We start from the raw sequence: 17,904 nt of genomic DNA on the forward strand, positions 1-17,904 counted from the left end.
CTCTGCACTAAAAGGATTGATGGCATAATATAAATGTTTCCATTATATGAATGTTCACCTTTTTTCTTTTCCCTTTTACTGGCATTGGAGGCACTTCGATCATGAGATCAGGCGGATTAGCAAGTAACTCCTCCGCTAGTTGAATCCCAAGAATACAAGCCTCTCTAGTATGACCATGAGCATAAAGTCCTTCAGCCCTAGCGAACAGGATATCCCAAGGGTCCTCGGTTTTCTTCAAATTACCAAGAACCGCGCTGGCATTTGCAGCAGTAGCCGCGAGCGATTCGCTCTTTGAGTCCTTGTTACTGACACCCCCATTGCTAACAGCCGCTTTAGGATCATAGTAATAAACATTATACTCGTCTCCGGATCGGCTATCAGTACTCGATGACGAGCTCTCATCCTTAGACGGTCTCCTAGATGGATCTTTCTCAAGATCAGACTCCTGCTCACTCTTTGCACTAGGTTTCGACAAGCCCGCTGCTCTCGAAGTGGAGGCTACAGGATCACGATATTCGACTAAACTCGTCCTACACTTCACTTCGGCTCCTTTGTTATTACAACTATCACTACTATCACTATGTGTCTCGGACGAGGCATTTGAGCGGTGCTTGTCCGAGTCTTGAGCGTTCTTGAGACTAACGTTGCTGTTGGAAGATGACTCGCTTCCACCACCCTCCTGAAATGAATCACAAAGAGAATTACTTATAAGAACTACGAATATTCCAGTCCAATTAGTGTGTATATTAAATAATAAATTGTTCAACTCACCTGGGAATCAGTATCCCCACAATTGTTTAATTGTCCGCAGCCTCTTCTTACAAGGACGACCTGGGGCTCTGGAATGTCGGGCATATCGACGTCATTTTCACAGAAACCCTCAGAGCTGACGCTGCTTCGATTGCCGTCGCCGCCATTTCTAGAGCAGAGACCCGGGAATTCTCGAGGATTCAACCTACGTCTGTCCATATAGCTAAATTCGACAAGACCCAAACTGAGGGGTCGTCTGCCATGATGATGAGAGGTTGGCGGTTGGCAGTTTAATACAGCCGGGCTCGAATTGACCTGACATACATGAAAATTATATATGCTCACGTTCAAGAACAAACTGGGTGATGGAGTAATAAGCCATTCCCCGAAGTAGTTTCTCATTTTCACTTGGATACTAACTTGATTCACTTCGGTCCTAGCATCCCCGGCATGCCTAAAGCACGTGAACGGACAGTGATACATGGGATTGCTTCCGGCAGTATAAGTAATTCCTGGCAGAGTATACTCCTCCCAATCTAGATAACATGCTTCAAGAGCCGATTTGAATCCAGTGAACACTTCGAGGTCTGTTTTCAGAGAATTCTGACTACCGCTGTTATTCCTGTTGTGTAAATTATGTGAAACTGAACTGCCACGACTTTTGGTGACCTGCCAAAAAAAAAATAAGACAATGTCACCGTGCGATTTAATAAAAATTATAATTAAAAAGAAAAAATGACAATCAATAAGGACCTTGTCGATGATCTTCATATGCCAAGCTGTGAATTGACCGTGAAGAATTTCTCTCTCGGATGGGGAAAGACCTGGATTCAGTGCAGCCAATCTCCACAGAACAACGATCTCATCGCACAAGGATGAACAAGCATGCTGAGACGCGTGAGCATTGCTGTTCATATTTCCATGTTTACCACCACCATGACCGGTACCGTTAAGAAGAGCCACCTTGGTGTTAAACCACCAGACAAGAATCTGCTCGCAGGCCATACACTCCTCCGTGATGATCTCCAGAAGAGGAATGGCGTTCCTATCCGTCCTCTTGAACATCTCTCTGACGATCGAGAGAAGATTCCACATACCTTCAGGTTCTCTGCCTCTCAAAGGCCTCAGGAGCGACGACCATTCAGCGGCCGCCGGTGGTGCCGTAGTGCTCAGGTAATTTACATCACTGTAATCGAAAGATTGAATCCGTCAGCCATCATTAAAATCACAAAACCACCTCGAACCCGGCCTAACGATACTCACCTGAAAACTATGGGAGCCGGCACACAGAACTTAACCAGGATCTTCTTGATGTTATCGTGCAGCGTCTTTTCGTCCAAGTACCATGAGGTCTGATCGTGTGCAGATGCACCGGCAGTGGGGTCAGGCGCCCCACAGTAGCTGTTGATAGCACTAGGCTGAGCAGATAGTAGCTCGTCCAGGAGACGTTGGGCGGTAGGCAAAATTTGTTGGGGGAGTTCGCTAATGAGGTACTGAGCAAATTTTTGCAGCTGCTCCCGATGAAGTCTTGACAAGGACTCGCTGACCGGTGCTCTCAGGCATACGTGTGTTGGCTACAGAACATAGTAATTGTAACAACACGAAGGAAATATATTAACCAAACTGTATCACTTTTATATCAAAGTTACCATGTGTATCCTGTGCAGGCAAACGGCCACCACATGAGAACACCAATACGCAGTGGATGTGCACGTGCAGTTGCAGGATGTGATCCGACGCCGATCGAACGTAACCGCGACATTGTATTGGGCCCTGGTTCCATTAGAAGTTGGCAGCATATGCATATTCACGCTAGCACTCAAATGGAAGCCTGGAAAGTATTAAAAAGAGTATTTGACTTTATACGTTATTAAAAAATATTGAGCGACGTATTTTTGAGCTTGGGCACCCACTGGTATCGCATATCCTTTGACAGGATGAGAATGGCATTCAAAGTATCTGAGGAAAGCTCGACACCTGCGTTTGGTGCGACTATACCCGTACGAGCGTTCAATAAATAATAATAGGGATTCATCTACCTAGCTACCTGTATTCACATCCGTGAAAAAGTACATTGAGTGAAATAAGTGTGAGTCCTTTATGCACGAACGACGTCTAAGAACCTCCGCCTCTCTTCATTGATTAAAACTTAATTTCACAGCCGAACGAATCGAAAGGAGGAAACGTTATAAGGGCACGTGGAATTCACCCTCCCAACTACCATTCCCAAGTATGAGGATGCAATAACGGAGGCTCACGATATTTTTTGTGCAATTTACCGGACAATCTTTTGGAGTAGTACTGAAGCCTTTAAGACGACGGTATTAATCGTCGCTGCGGCTCAATGAATCTCAAATCATACGAAATTTTCTGAGCATTTTGGGATTCAACCAAGAATTTTTCTCACGTACCAAGTTTAGTATTAGGAAGTAAGTAATTATCTCCAAATTTTCCAACCAAAAACTTGGTCAATAGAAAATACCGAAGACGTTAAATTTCAAATGAAATCGTAACCTATGACAGAGACAAAGACGAGTGCACAAATCTATCGTAAGGGTGGTATATATATATATCATTTTATTAAATCCGTATACTCTGCTCATTCAAATATAAAGGGTGTCTCGAGAAATCATTGACGTCACAGCGACGAAGCTTAAAAATTGTCAATATAAATTATGAGAAAGGCAAAAAACATTAGTACCAGAAAGCGTGCTACTGAATCTCTTATAGATACACCATAAAGCTTTAGATGGTCTGTATTGTAGAAAACTTTAGGAAGAACTCCAAAAAAAATAAGCATCGCCCTCGAGCTTTATTCCTGGTGAAGATGAGAGAAAACGAGAAAAGGTGAAAAGTGTGTGGGATGAAATGTGAAGGACTACAAGAGAGAGAGAGAGAGAGGGGGGGGGGAGCAGGGAACAGACGTATAGAAATAAAGGAGAACGAAGAGGATCGCATAATTGAAAACCTGACCTCAGCGCGTTCCCCTATTTCAAGAAGCGCCAGGGAATTTTCCTGATATAAAACGCTCGAGTAAAATGAATTGAACCGACCCGGAGATAGTTCCGTGAAATTCGTAAATCCATAAGTGCACATATGTGTACATAGTGCATAGTGTAGATATCACGTACGTGCTTTTACGGTGGGTTACGGTAAAGTAAACGGAAGCAAATACGGAAACTTTCTCTCTCACGAATTGCCAACATTTCTTGATCGAACTTCCGGCTGGTACAGAAGTGGCAAGTTGCAATCTGTACGTAGACGTACGTCTACTCTGATATTCGTAATTGTAAAGGATTAATTACATTCAAACGTCACTGCCAGCCAAAACGAATCGAATACCATAATATATACATATACCTATGCATATACAAACTACACAGTTTGCACACTATGGCGCTGAATTCGCAATGCTAGAATTTCATCTGCACCAGAAGCGAAAAAGCATTCGACGCCGCGAAAGTGTCGCAGAGCCAATCCGGTCACGTAAAGTCGTTGACGGGTATGACTAAAATTTCAAATGGAAATGCGATTTGGAAAATGGCCTAGAATCGGAGTTACGCTTTGAAATGGCTATGGCCGATGTTGCTTCTCCCTTAAATATTAAAGCTGGTTTGTGAAATTTTCATGCTGGTTGCGTATCTAGGGATTTATTTGTCGTGTCGAAAAACACGCGACTTTGAATTCAGCTGTAACCAATACATATGACCTATTTCTCACAAGTATGGTTTTATTTTTGAATAATTCATACCACATATATCGGCATAATAGATAATATATATAATTAAAATAAATACACAGTAAAACTATACCTATTTGGTACGAGGTATAAGTATATTTCTGAATTTAAGAAAGGTATTATTATTGTTACATGAAATTTTGATTTTACTTACCGATTTGCAAGGGATCCTTGACACTCCTGGAACGGAAGAGATGTTCTCCGCGCTGGAACTCGTCGGCGCTTCCGTTCGCCAGACACGAATACAACCGGATGTCTTCTTCATTGTCGGGAAAACTCCAGAAGGCTATCCTGAGTTGTAGTTGTTCCGGTACCGGTGGGTAAACGTGTTCCACCAGCTCGAAGGGGATGTGCGAGGCGACACATCGGGCCGACAGTTCGCATAGAGTCGGTACAGCTTGTCCATCTAAAAAATAAAATTGTTCGATAGCGATCAGACTGGAGTTTTGTAAAAAAAAAACATATTGTGTGGTTGCATTTCTGTATTTTTTAAATAGAAAATAAACATAGGTCACTGGTTAAGTGATAATGTTACAGCTCGAACTCGCGTGATCGGATTTCAAAACCATGTTGAAATAAAACGTGCCTACTCATCAAGCAGAGCTTTTCGATTTGCGTAAATTCCAATGGCATAAATTTCCATACTTCATCGTCGGATAGGAGCACGGTCACGTTTATCTGAATTTCCCATGGAAACGCCATCGTAACGTATTCGCATTAATTCAAGATTTGCATAAAGTGGATTATGCTTCCTGGGATACGGAATACGAGATACCGAAAGAGAAATAGAGCTCGGTAGAAACGACTGTCGATTAATTTAAAAAAAAAAAAAAAAAAAAAAAAAAATTGGAACCAATTTTAAAAGCGTATCCCTGTCACGCAAGAACAAACATATGCATAAAATACAAGGGTGGTATTTATCGTGAATACGGTAACGCGGAGTAATTTGAATCTCAATTTTTGAATAATCCTATAGAATTACAGCAACGAACATTTAGCGGGTTTTCAAATATTCCCAAGTACCAATATCTATCTCGTGCGAAGTAGTAGCGAGCTGCCAATATTGCCGGATCTTGTGTTTTACGATTATTGTTTCCCCGATATTTACGAGGCAACTCTCTTGCGACCACAAAAAAAAACCTGGAAAGTCATTAAAAACTTTTCCCATTTACGCAAACGTTTGACAAATTAATCCATCCGGAGATTGGGTATACCTTTGCGTGAATAACGACGCGATGAATTATAAGCTAAAGGGCATACGCCAATTAAAACTCAACGTTCCATATAAGCAGTTACGTCCCGACAACTGCACGGAATCGAAAGGTACTGACTTTTAAAAAAGGAGAACCGCCTGATTGTAAATCGTTGGAGAAGTCGTTGAAACTCTACTTTACGGCTATCGTACGCAGCAATACAGTACACTACGGGTTTTACATTATCTTTGACACTGGTAGCAGCAGTTAAACGTCGTGTTGTGGATAACTTCATAGCGAGTTAGGGAGTTAGCGCGTTTGTAGCTGCAGGGAGTATTAAAAATATATTAAAATCCGATACGAATAAGCAGAAATGTGTAATACAAAGATATGGAAAAGCTAAAGAAAATGTAAAGGGGAAATTTAGTGTAAAATTTTTTTCGTCCTAACAAACTGAAATCAATTGGGCGCCATATCTTTTCCTTTACACTGATCTCAAGCCGGTTAAATTTCTCTTTTCCTCGTTGCTCATTCAAACGCATTCGGACGTACAAATTCCATTGAAGATCTAAACGACTAATTTCCGCTACATTACACGAATTCCAGCTTCCAGCCTCTGCCCGTACCAGGACTATATCCACTGATGAATTGTGTAGAATACTAGAAACAATGCGCCCACTAAAACCCATTAGTCCGTTTATACACCTACTGTTTATGTAGAAACAGTAACAAAGAAATTGATGGAGTAAAATTTACTTACATAAAAGATTTCTAAAAAAAAAAATTCTACGGGATCATAATTTCATTATATATTTAAGATACCTTCTATAGACGATATCTACGATTATGTATCTATGTACAATGTTATGGTATACGATCAATATCAAAATCTTGGCTCTACGCATGACATAATAATTCATATTAGAATGACCAGAAGACCATATGAACCCACATAGGACTGTACAAACATCCAAATGAGCAAACTGCTCAACATTGAAACGATAATTACAATGAGAAAGGGACTGAAAGGGAACGCAATGTAATATCTGTTCTCGTTCTGACGTAATGGCATATGTGGCTACATAGCAGTTAATATACAGCTATTCATGGCATATTTCAAATTTCCAAAGAGCCAGAATGAATTCTGATGAAGATCTCGTAATTAACAAAAATTTCAAATTCCCACGCTGCTAACGGAGTCTGGAGAAATCGTATGGACCTTTCACATACTACATCTAAATAGCCAGCCCGAAATGAATTTTTTGGTATATGAAACCAAGGCGGCTTTGAAACAGTTTTCTACATGAATAACACACAGTACACGCATAGAATAACATATAGCATAGAGGTGTACGTAGTAATGTCAGTTTCCTGTGCAATCAATAACATGCACCTGGACAGACCAGTATATCTACCCTGGAGTCCATTGCCGAGCAAGGTCCCATTTCAATGAGTCTCGATAACCAGTGATCGAGTATACAATCACTGTCAGGTTACCGTGATAACAATGGAAGGCTGAATTCAAAGCGATGATAATGAACGTAGTTATAAACATAATACTCATTAATAACTTTAACGCAAGGTCCATTTCATTAGACAGGTAGTCAATTCATCTTTGTAGTAATATTGTATAACTAGGTACGCTCCATGCACAGTGTATGTACACTGCCCGTCATCGATGCCTTCCTGACAGTTTTCATATTATTTTTCCCATCCACGTGAACTGACCAGTTTCAAATCAATAGGAAACCGAAACACAGCCCGATGGGCATATTGAGTACAGCGATATCACATTGCTACGTTCAAGCGATACAATCGAGTCGAGCAAAGTCATTTCGCATAATGTAGCGACGAACGTTTGATTTCATTTTTTTTTAGCCAGATCAGTATGAGATTACCGATCAGACCTTAAAAATAAAATTTCTAAATATAATGGTCTATGTCTTCTCCGCGATATCAAGTTGGTATCGCTGTCGACTCCGTAGTAAATACATCAAGACGGTTCCAGCTGTGGGGAGTCTCAGGCTGGCGTCAGCATCCCTTACTGTGCTCACTAGGGGAGCGATCACGTCAGGCTGCGATCGCTTATGCTACTCCACTTCGCGTATATGGGTGCACCTGCATTCATCTGACAACTTCTAATCACCCTCTGGTGGAAACAGTTTGCAGGGAGCATCGAAGGCTCCCGGGACTCGTTTCTGATGACGAACGTGATTCCTTATACGTCTAACCTGGTCAGAGCCTCGGGTTGTTGTGGATAGGGATGGAAGTTGTAAGTGTAATTTTGAGTGACTACAATGCTAGAAAGCGAGTTAAAAGACGATACCAAGGTCCTTGTCAGATGATCAGGAGGAATCTTGATTTCTATATCGATTGTGAAGTGAATTATCCCCGCGATATAAACTTCAATAAAAAATGCGTAGATTGTATGAGAACAGGGATGCAAGTTTTACATAAGTTCAATCTGGAATTTGAACACCTTGCCACGTGGTAACGTCAAAATTGAATATAAATAGACAATGGTGGGTGATTTGTACTTCTCGAAGAAAGCTTCTCACCGAAACTTCTATAATTATGATTGATGGCGTTAATGAATTATCGTTTATCCCTACTGCACTTCTACGTCTTGAACTTCGTTTCCACCATCAATATCACTTTTGGACGTTACCAGGGAACGTGATTCTTTTAATTTCTCACGTCCCAACTTTTTCCTATCTACGAGCTCTACTTGTCCTAGTACATGAAAGCTCTATTTAAATCTATAAGCCGACGTGTACTACCTAGTTTCCACGAACAGTCAAATACACGGTAAACGGCATCCGCTTTGCTATACCAACTCGCATGTTCTATCGACCAGAATAACGTGTAATTACGCCCGGAAAAATAGTTCAGAAGTCAACGTTCATAAAGTTTAATAACCTGGGACACCATCGAAATATTTCTTTAGCAGCCACACCAGCCAGACGTGACTAATACTGTCGGTGGTGAAATTGAGAGGCAACGTGTAACGATTTTGTAGATAATGACTACGAGCCGTAATCTGTCGGCAAAATTATAAAGACCATAGTATATTAAATAGAAATACAAAGCCAGTGAGCTTTCAACGATTAAGTTTTTCGATGAAAAGCCTCATTGTGTTTTTTAGGACTGCCCTTGGCCCTAATGAATTAATTCCCACACCCATTTATCACATGCTTATAAAACCTCGTGCTGAGTATGTAGCTAGGAGTTACGCGTGTAAGCTTTTATTGGGACAGTGTACGTGAATAGTTTTGCGCAATGCGTATTTTTTTCTTGCTTCTCCTGACGACTTTTCGACGGGTGCTGCTTCGGAACAAGTTATTGTCATCCTGTACATGCACTGAGTATCCTTCTCTTCCTTTATTAACTAACCCTTCCTTGTTATCTTTCATCCCTCGTCGTGACAAACAGTTGCAATAACTTTTTGGCGCATTTCCACGTAGTGGTTACACCGTCTGCAATTTACATAAATACGTGGCTTCTCGATGGTCAGTAAGGGATGTTGCTGCGGTTAGCAACACGGAACACCGTAGACCCATAGGAATTGTGGCATTTTACGACCCATGCCAGTTGTGTCCCTGTATTCCATAATGGTAGGGAATTTTTTTTTTTTCCCCGTCAGAGAAACATAACCAACAAACATGACGAGCATCCGCACAGGTTATCCGGTTTGTCGTTCGACCTTTATTGATTCCCCTGGACGCTTCGTGGCGGTTTGAAGTTTCCGCGAATACACCAACGTTGCTATTCACATGGAGGAATACTTGAAGGAAAATCGGAGCGATCTGTAAAATGAAATATTTAAAAATTTTATTTAAAAAATATGTCGTTCGAAGATACTTTGAAAGGAATTCAATAAATCGACTTGAAATGAACGCCGATCGGAGTAGAAACTTTCGTTTCTTTTCTCTTTAAAAGAAAAATATTCTAATTGCCTTAGAAAAAAGGTACGGCATAATTAAGAAGTCCGGGAAATACTACTAAAGGTCCCAAGCAGTATGACGCCATGGAAAAAGCTTATACCAAGCTACTTCAGTACATCAGGAGAAAGAAGAAAGTCCCCTGTGAAAGTCCACGTTGGAATAATGAAGTTTGTTTAATCAAATTACTAAAATAAACTGAAATACACGTAGAAGCGCTCCGGTACTTAAAACAGTAGAGACCGGTGAATAACAATTCCAAATATTCTTTCGTAGAACATCGAGATTTCGAACAACGTAATAACACTAACTTCGTGCATACATAACCTGATTTATATGAAAGCTCATAATGAATTCGAAAGCCATACTTTTCTGAGCAATGTTCACACGATGTGTGTTAAATTACCTACGCTATACGTACTACCGTATATATACAATATACATGTATATCTTAAGTGCATATTACACGCTGCTGTACCGCGTTAAGCTTTATATGCAACACGATAAAGTTTCACAGCGTTGCGAAGTATCTAAGCATATACATATATATTATATGTATATACATATATATATAAAACTGAATATGACGGCGCTGCGGTACTCCGTGTGTAATGAGCTTAAGGATAGCGGCACTCGATAGAGCGAAACTTCCACCAAGGCAAGAAAGAAAGACACAATGGAAAGTTATCGTGAGAGGACCCTTTCGCAAAGGTCAAATTTCTTAGTAATCCCTTACACAATGAACCCTCATCAAATTGTATATAAATCCAAGGGTCATGCACGGTATAATTATATCGAGAATTCTCGGAAATCATGTAAAACAGATATAAATGCTTACGTACAGACCATTATATCGCAGGGTACGTTTTGTCTGATAATATAATAGAACCACTTCCTTGAGCGTGCTCGACTTGAAACTTGGCATAATCTAAAGTCGCCATCAAAGACACGACAAGTATTACGTGGTGGTAAATGTCTGTGTAGTAACGCAATAGTCTGTTGCTCGGTTTTCCTTGCTGTTAACATACTGTCGTTTCTATTATATCGATACGATCGATATATCGGTATATATAGGGAACGCATTATATTATTTCGAAAATTTTATTATCGTATATACGGTAGGAGTGCCAAGTGTTATTTTAACAACGGATTCTGCGTATATCGATAGTGCGAGACCATATACAATATCGTATGCAGGTATCCCATAGATATTACAGGTAGCCGATTGGTTCCCATCTATACATTAACCGACAAAGATACACAAAATTGCATGAAAAATATATTCCATATATTCCAAAATTCCTCCTGAGGTAACCCATGCAATTTAAAATTGTTGTCTGCCCGTTTTACTTTCTCCCAGGTCGTAGCGACCATTATTCTGATTATTTACAGGATTTTTGCTCGTGAATGAAATTCCGTTCTTTGGGACGCGATCCATGATCCCATTCTCAAACGGATCGGTCGACAGAAACTGTCCTGTTACGTAAAGGATAGCGCAAGAAAGTATCCTGGAAGTTTTATATGTGCGTGCCCCATCGTGGCGAATGGTAAACCAGTAGAGCATTTGAAAGACGAAGGGTCTTGTGTTTACGAGCGGTACTATCCCGGCATTTCGTGTAAGACTCCACTTCGCCATGGGTAACATAAACCGTAGAGCAGAGACTAGACATAATAAATCTCACCATTCTCTACTACGAGATTCTAGTTACCGATGTGCTTGTGCCGTGCTAGCTAATTATAGTGGCTGTCACGAATGTCAAGCAAAGCCCGGGACATTAGGACGAAGTGGGTTTGACCTGATCGATCAACGTTTAAAGGACAATAGTTTAATCCGGTTGCAAAACAATTACGATGACTCGTGGGAGTCTGAATGAAAATTATATTTGCAAAATTACAATGTGATAAGATAAAGAATAAGGATAATTATATTTGTAACATAGCGAGACAGTGGGTGCAAAAAAATTTAAGTGAGGAATTCTTCCTCGGCTGCTTACGTAAATTAGTTTAGCGCATTCGCAAAACTAAGCTCGATATTTCGTAATCTCGTTATAGTTGCGTCAGAGGGAGCAGGGCGGGGAGCCAGCGGGTATAGGTCTCGTTATAAAGGGCACTTCGCAAAAGGATTTCACTGCCTACGCAAAAGGCAAAGCGACACAGGCAAATTTGAGGAAATTACATTTTACTCTGATCTTCCGGGCAGCTGTGCGAATTCATTGGTGCGAAAATTAAAAATTCGATATGACAATCTTTCGTGCATTCGTATGACTCGGACATGGACGAAAAGCCGCCGACGAAAAATTACTTCGTACAGTATCTTACTCGGGGAAGTATTGATAAATATCTTTGGCAATTTCGCAGAAGCACGTTTCGTTTAACAAAAATTTCAAATGCTTGTTTGCTCGCACTTTGCTCTTTCTCTTTCTCTGCGCAATATCCCTCGCGTAGCCTTGCAGGAAAAAACAGCCCCATTCATAGAATCGAATGGCCAAAACAAATAAGCCGTTTCGTATCGTGCGAAGTTACGTCCGGCAAAACATGTTATTCGAGATCTTCCCAACAATGAAGGTTTATTTATCGTTGTCACTCAGAAGCGTGCACTGGGTGTTTTGCATTAAAACCACGGGAAAATGGGACTGATTGAGAGTGACAAAATTTCCATGAATCGGTGCGAAAATTTGTTAAAAGGAATTAATCGAAATCACGTAATTTTTTCACCGAAATTTAATACAAAGTTTTCGACTCGCATCTATATGTCGGTAAATGGACGTGGTAATAAAAAAAATAAAAAATCTCTGAAACGAATAACATACATTTTTGTACCCCATAAAAGCGTCAGAGAATACTAGCGGGTATAGATATAACTTACACGCGGCAGAGTCATACAATGTAATTTTCTACCGTTTCACAAAACCGTGACGGCAACGCAGGGATTATCGTCAATGGTCGTCCACCCTGATAGGATAGCAATGGAGTTTGCGTAATTCTCTGAACAGCCTCCGGTTCAGTCTGCGGTGGTACACACGCACCAATCGAATGGAAAATTAATTAATTCCTGTTTATAATAGGTTCCCATGTAACACGGTTTCTCCCTTCGTTATGTCTCGTGGATCCCGATATTATGACAAAGCTCCAATTCCCCTTTGAGGGTTGGCAAGAAAGAGTAACTGGAAAGTAAACCTACCAGAACGCGTATCTAGGTATATACCGAAACAATAGCGATAACGCTGAAAGTTCTTCGAGACTTGTCTACCCAGCAGTGCGCGAATAAAATCACTTAGCCACCCGAGAACGCGAAGGAGCGGAAAGCTCGGCTCTCAATTTATTCAAAACCCAGGGAATCGACTTTCTATTATCGGGGACCGATAAAACTCGAGAAAAAAAAAGAAGAAGTTCGACATTAGAAAAGAGACGCGCGACGCTTTGGAAAACTTTTTAATCAGACTTTACGATACTTCCGCCAAGACGAGAGAGGGAAGCAGCGAAACACGGATCCACGATCGTCCTCGATAAAACGTATAATCCAACGAAAAGTAGTTGAGCAAACGTACACCAGAGGGCTGTCACTGGTAAATAAGATTTTTCCATTCCGCATCTAAATTTCGTATTATCCATTAAAAATCGAGTATGTATGAGCATCTCCGATATTGAGGAAACCTGGCCACGACGTCTCATAAGCTCTAATCTTGAATTGTCGTCACGTCTGGCAGCGACCAATAGGAATCCTAGTAAGAGAAGTACAGATCACATCATATCGTGCAGAAACGCGACTTCCGGAAGAAACGTGCTGGATGCGAAGATACGTACCGCAAAATTTCAGACCTTGGATAGTGTCCTGAATATGGAGAAGCATCCTTGATTCTCTCCCAGGGCAATACACGGTAACGACGTATACAGATAATCCTATGTACTGCAATAGCCGCATACATACCTAACAGACTAAATCCTAAGAACAGCAGAAGTTACCTCGTACATACCCTATACGTGTACCACACATAACGTATATCTCTGTATGACACAGTAGCCAGTTACCATAAACCAGAATATTCCTAACGCTAGTTAACAATGATGAGTCACTTGATCTCGATTAGATTTGTATCTAACGGAGGAGAACTTCCCTACTATGGATAACCAATGTTACGAATAGTTCAAACTACGCCCATGCTACTAGCCAATATAGCACTCCAATTAGCTATAGCAAACAAGGAATTCGCGAGGATCCATTGGGGAACACGTAACGGGTATGGTTCCTAGTGTAAGTGCTACAATGGAGCATCCTCTGGGCCTTATCTTACGCCTTCTAGGTAGATCGAGTGGATATAACGTTATCGGATGTACCGATCACAGAGAAATGCCTCCGGCATTATTTGATCTGATCGTGAGAATTTCGTTTTAATGTGACTCCATGTCTATATGCACGTACCTATAAGACGTAAGCATTTAATAGAGCAATCTATTAGAGGGTGGAGCCAGCGAATCAAGACTGATTATGATCACTAATACCTGTAATTCTGTAATCACTCGGGTATCTCTGTACTTAGGTATTTATTGAGAATTATTTATCCCGGCTCTGTGTATACACCTATAGATCACTGTAGCACCTATCTGGCACTTTAGATCGCAATGAACGAATAACCTCTGGCAACATATATAAGTATAAGTATAAGTATGTATATGGTTACGATAAATAGTTAACACGAAAAAGTTCAGGTCAGAAGGATAATTCGACGATAAATCATCATGCGATACCAGCCATAAGCCGTTGTGGATGATAGTATGACGCATGTATGCAATGCAAAGGAAATAAACATACGCGATACCATGTAGATGCATGCATTTAATGTTTACCATAAACCCATGCATATTGTGCGAACTCAATTTTAGTAGGGAACCTTATGCCAAAACTCGATATTCGACCATTCCACTTTTTAATGGCGTTCCTATGCGCGCGCGATTCGAAATGATATACGGTACCAATAAAAACAACGTGCAACTCATAACAATATTGCCAGTATCGAGTATATCGTTATTATTTTCCATTTTTATGAATTTTTTTTTAACGATAAACGTAGAAAAATGATTTCATTAAAATTTTAATATACTTAACCTGCAGAGGAAATTGGGTAATGTGAGAAATCGCTTTTTTTCGTTATCGTATGCAGAATGAATATTTCGATTGATATCTGACTTCGTACGTTACTGGTAACATGTCACGGGAAATCTGTGTACTAATGGGAATCCACACGTGCGATAGGGATAACGTTTGTTAACTGGCATGCATGTAAGTATATTGTATATATGGATGGATATCATGTATGCCTGCATTCTATAATAGATGGTTGACGGATATAACATAAACTGCGGGCGCCCGCATCTTCCATTGGGATTGAACTACCCTTAGATTATGTTCGTTGCAATTCTCACGAATTGCATATAGTCGCTTTCGAGTGGAAATATCAAAAATTAATTTTCGATTATATGTTTATTTTCATTGTTAATACCGATGCGCACCTGGTAATTGTATTAGATAATTATTTCAATTGCTTTGTATTATCGGGCTCAATACGATTATTACGTGAAGCATACGATCGTGGTAACTTATTGCGCGTATATAAAATGTACTATAGCAAATTGATTGAATGTCGATTTGTTTCATGTTCGATGATTCCGTATAGTATTTTCCTGATAATACTGATAACAATACAGTCGTACAATGGGAGCTGCCATCGTTCGGCTGGGTTGGGGTGAAAAGGAAAAATGGCTGGTAAATTACCATTTATATGAAGCGACGTTTGCTACTGCGGAAAATTCAATCAAAACGAATGAGAGAAAGAACGTGGCGCGATGGCGAGTCAAGGAATCGCTCTTTTAATTTGAACATAAAGCTCCGGGCGATGTTAAATACACACAGATGCGTCATTCGATCGTAAAAACTTTTAACATAATAAAACTGCTTGCAAGAGGGTTCCGCGAAATTAAATTGCATTCCTTTTTAAGGACCGTAGTACACAGAGCGTACGAAAGAGCGGATATATCTAGCTGGCAATTAGACAATAATGAAACTAAGCAAAGTCCACTGTACATAATTGCGATTTTCCCAGAAAAAAAAAATTGATTTGACTCATAGATTATATGGGTAGCGAAGAAAAATGTATATAACATACATATAATATAGTAAGGCGGAAGAATTAATGTGATTTCCATTGAAATATAGCGTCATCCTACAAAATATGAAGCTCAACGAAATTTCATTTCCCGTGAATATCCTTTACATGTATACTATGCGTATACGGTTAGGTGGTAGGTACAAAAGTGGGCAATGGGATTTCACGAGGGACATGCACGTGCACAAGAGGCCGAGCATCGCGTTGAATTTCTACTAGGCGAGAACGGGATAATGGCAGATCGCTAAAGTGAATGTAGGTGCGAACTTTCCGGTTTAACTGTATGTAACAGTGGAAGCTGGCCATTCGCCAAAGAGCACTATCACCCGTGGACTCTTTCTGCACGTTGACGTATAGTATAGCTCCCTTCGTTTGCCATTGAAGGGAAGGTGCGGCGTGGCGCGCTGCCTGATAAAATCGAAATAAACTCGCTCCAGATAAAACACAAGTGAAGAAGGTGTTGGAGTACGCCTGAAACACTGAAAAAAAAAAAAAAAAAAAAAAAAAAAAAAAAAAAAAAAAAAAAAAAAAAAAAAAAAAAAAAAAAAAAAAAAAAAAAAAAAAAAAAAAAAAAAAAAAAAAAAAAAAAAAAAAAAAAAAAAAAAAAAAAAAAAAAAAAAAAAAAAAAAAAAAAAAAAAAAAAAAAAAAAAAAAAAAAAAAAAAAAAAAAAAAAAAAAAAAAAAAAAAAAAAAAAAAAAAAAAAAAAAAAAAAAAAAAAAAAAAAAAAAAAAAAAAAAAAAAAAAAAAAAAAAAAAAAAAAAAAAAAAAAAAAAAAAAAAAAAAAAAAAAAAAAAAAAAAAAAAAAAAAAAAAAAAAAAAAAAAAAAAAAAAAAAAAAAAAAAAAAAAAAAAAAAAAAAAAAAAAAAAAAAAAAAAAAAAAAAAAAAAAAAAAAAAAAAAAAAAAAAAAAAAAAAAAAAAAAAAAAAAAAAAAAAAAAAAAAAAAAAAAAAAAAAAAAAAAAAAAAAAAAAAAAAAAAAAAAAAAAAAAAAAAAAAAAAAAAAAAAAAAAAAAAAAAAAAAAAAAAAAAAAAAAAAAAAAAAAAAAAAAAAAAAAAAAAAAAAAAAAAAAAAAAAAAAAAAAAAAAAAAAAAAAAAAAAAAAAAAAAAAAAAAAAAAAAAAAAAAAAAAAAAAAAAAAAAAAAAAAAAAAAAAAAAAAAAAAAAAGGAAAGTGAAGCTGCCAGCACGCTCCTCGCACTTCTCACCCTAGTATGCTTGACTTGATTGCATTTTCTGCCGGGGCTACCGGCGTTAAAGGCCAGGATAAAATGAAAATGCCAGCACGGCATGAACCCTCCTTCGTGATGCCACTTCGGAAACAGAGCGCCTACCATTTTGAGAACCACCCCTCTAATTCTATCGTAATTAAGAACTCGCCCATGTTCGGCCAACTGTGCCGAAAGCACTATGGGGGATGTTTATGGTGCCTTAATAGTGCGTGCTACGGAATCTTCGAAATCAGGCCTGTTTTCTATAGCAGCATGCGCGCCTATATAGGTTTAGGTACATAATATGTTTCTAGTACGAGTATGGAATTTCGACGAGGGTCGAAAACGCATATCTTTAAGATGGCAACTTCGAGTGTCCAGATCGTTTTCGTCTAAGTGCCTAGAGAAATTTGGAAAGGGGTGCGCGGCAAGGGTTTCAACCCTCCGACGTGAAATCGACATCTGCTCGAGAAGGGGCGGCATTGTTTAGGCAAACTTTCAAAGGGTTGCCCATATCGAGTTTGGAGGGGGGGGAAGGGGGGTAACTACGGATTTCGTACCAAGTGAAAGGGGCGCTGAACAGGCAACAACAAAAATTAAGTAAAAGCAGAATAAATAACGTTAAACTCAACCATCCCTGCGTTATGATTTCAGGATGTTACGCAATTTTTTAATTTTTAAAAAATACGTCACTTCCGAAAAAAAATTCAAAATCACATTGCACGAGGTATTTATTCTTTTACAACGAATCCACCCTTAATTTCGTCCGTTTCACCGTCTTCGTACGAGCATTTACTCGTCCCTTACGAACGATACAACTCGAGCTCAATAACTATAACCCACCCTCTGGATTAGCTATAAGAAGGGTAGGTTACCACCAGTTACTTCAGTTTCCCCATACTTGTTCAAGCAT

General features: G+C 39.2%; 1 protein-coding gene across 3 annotated transcripts in view; it reads right to left on the reverse strand.

Annotated features, from left to right (window-relative positions):
* LOC107270187 (zinc finger SWIM domain-containing protein 8) overlaps window positions 1–17,904 on the reverse strand; it is a 70,065-nt gene that overhangs the window by 10,014 nt on the left and 42,147 nt on the right. For all 3 annotated transcript variants that reach the window (XR_003060454.1, XM_025087610.1, XM_025087609.1), the window contains exons 3-9: window positions 4,644–4,895; window positions 2,400–2,581; window positions 2,014–2,324; window positions 1,504–1,936; window positions 1,171–1,419; window positions 772–1,065; window positions 59–679 (exon numbers count right to left, since the gene is read on the reverse strand). Coding sequence is in view for 2 of the 3 variants with exons in the window: in XM_025087610.1 (XP_024943378.1) it covers window positions 59–679; window positions 772–1,065; window positions 1,171–1,419; window positions 1,504–1,936; window positions 2,014–2,324; window positions 2,400–2,581; window positions 4,644–4,895 (2,342 nt within the window). In the remaining variant the exon portion in view is untranslated. The remainder of the gene's footprint in view (window positions 1–58; window positions 680–771; window positions 1,066–1,170; window positions 1,420–1,503; window positions 1,937–2,013; window positions 2,325–2,399; window positions 2,582–4,643; window positions 4,896–17,904) is intronic.

The sequence above is a fragment of the Cephus cinctus genome, unplaced genomic scaffold (assembly GCF_000341935.2).
Source record: "Cephus cinctus unplaced genomic scaffold, Ccin1 Ccin1_scaffold0709, whole genome shotgun sequence".
Lineage (NCBI taxonomy): Eukaryota > Metazoa > Arthropoda > Insecta > Hymenoptera > Cephidae > Cephus > Cephus cinctus.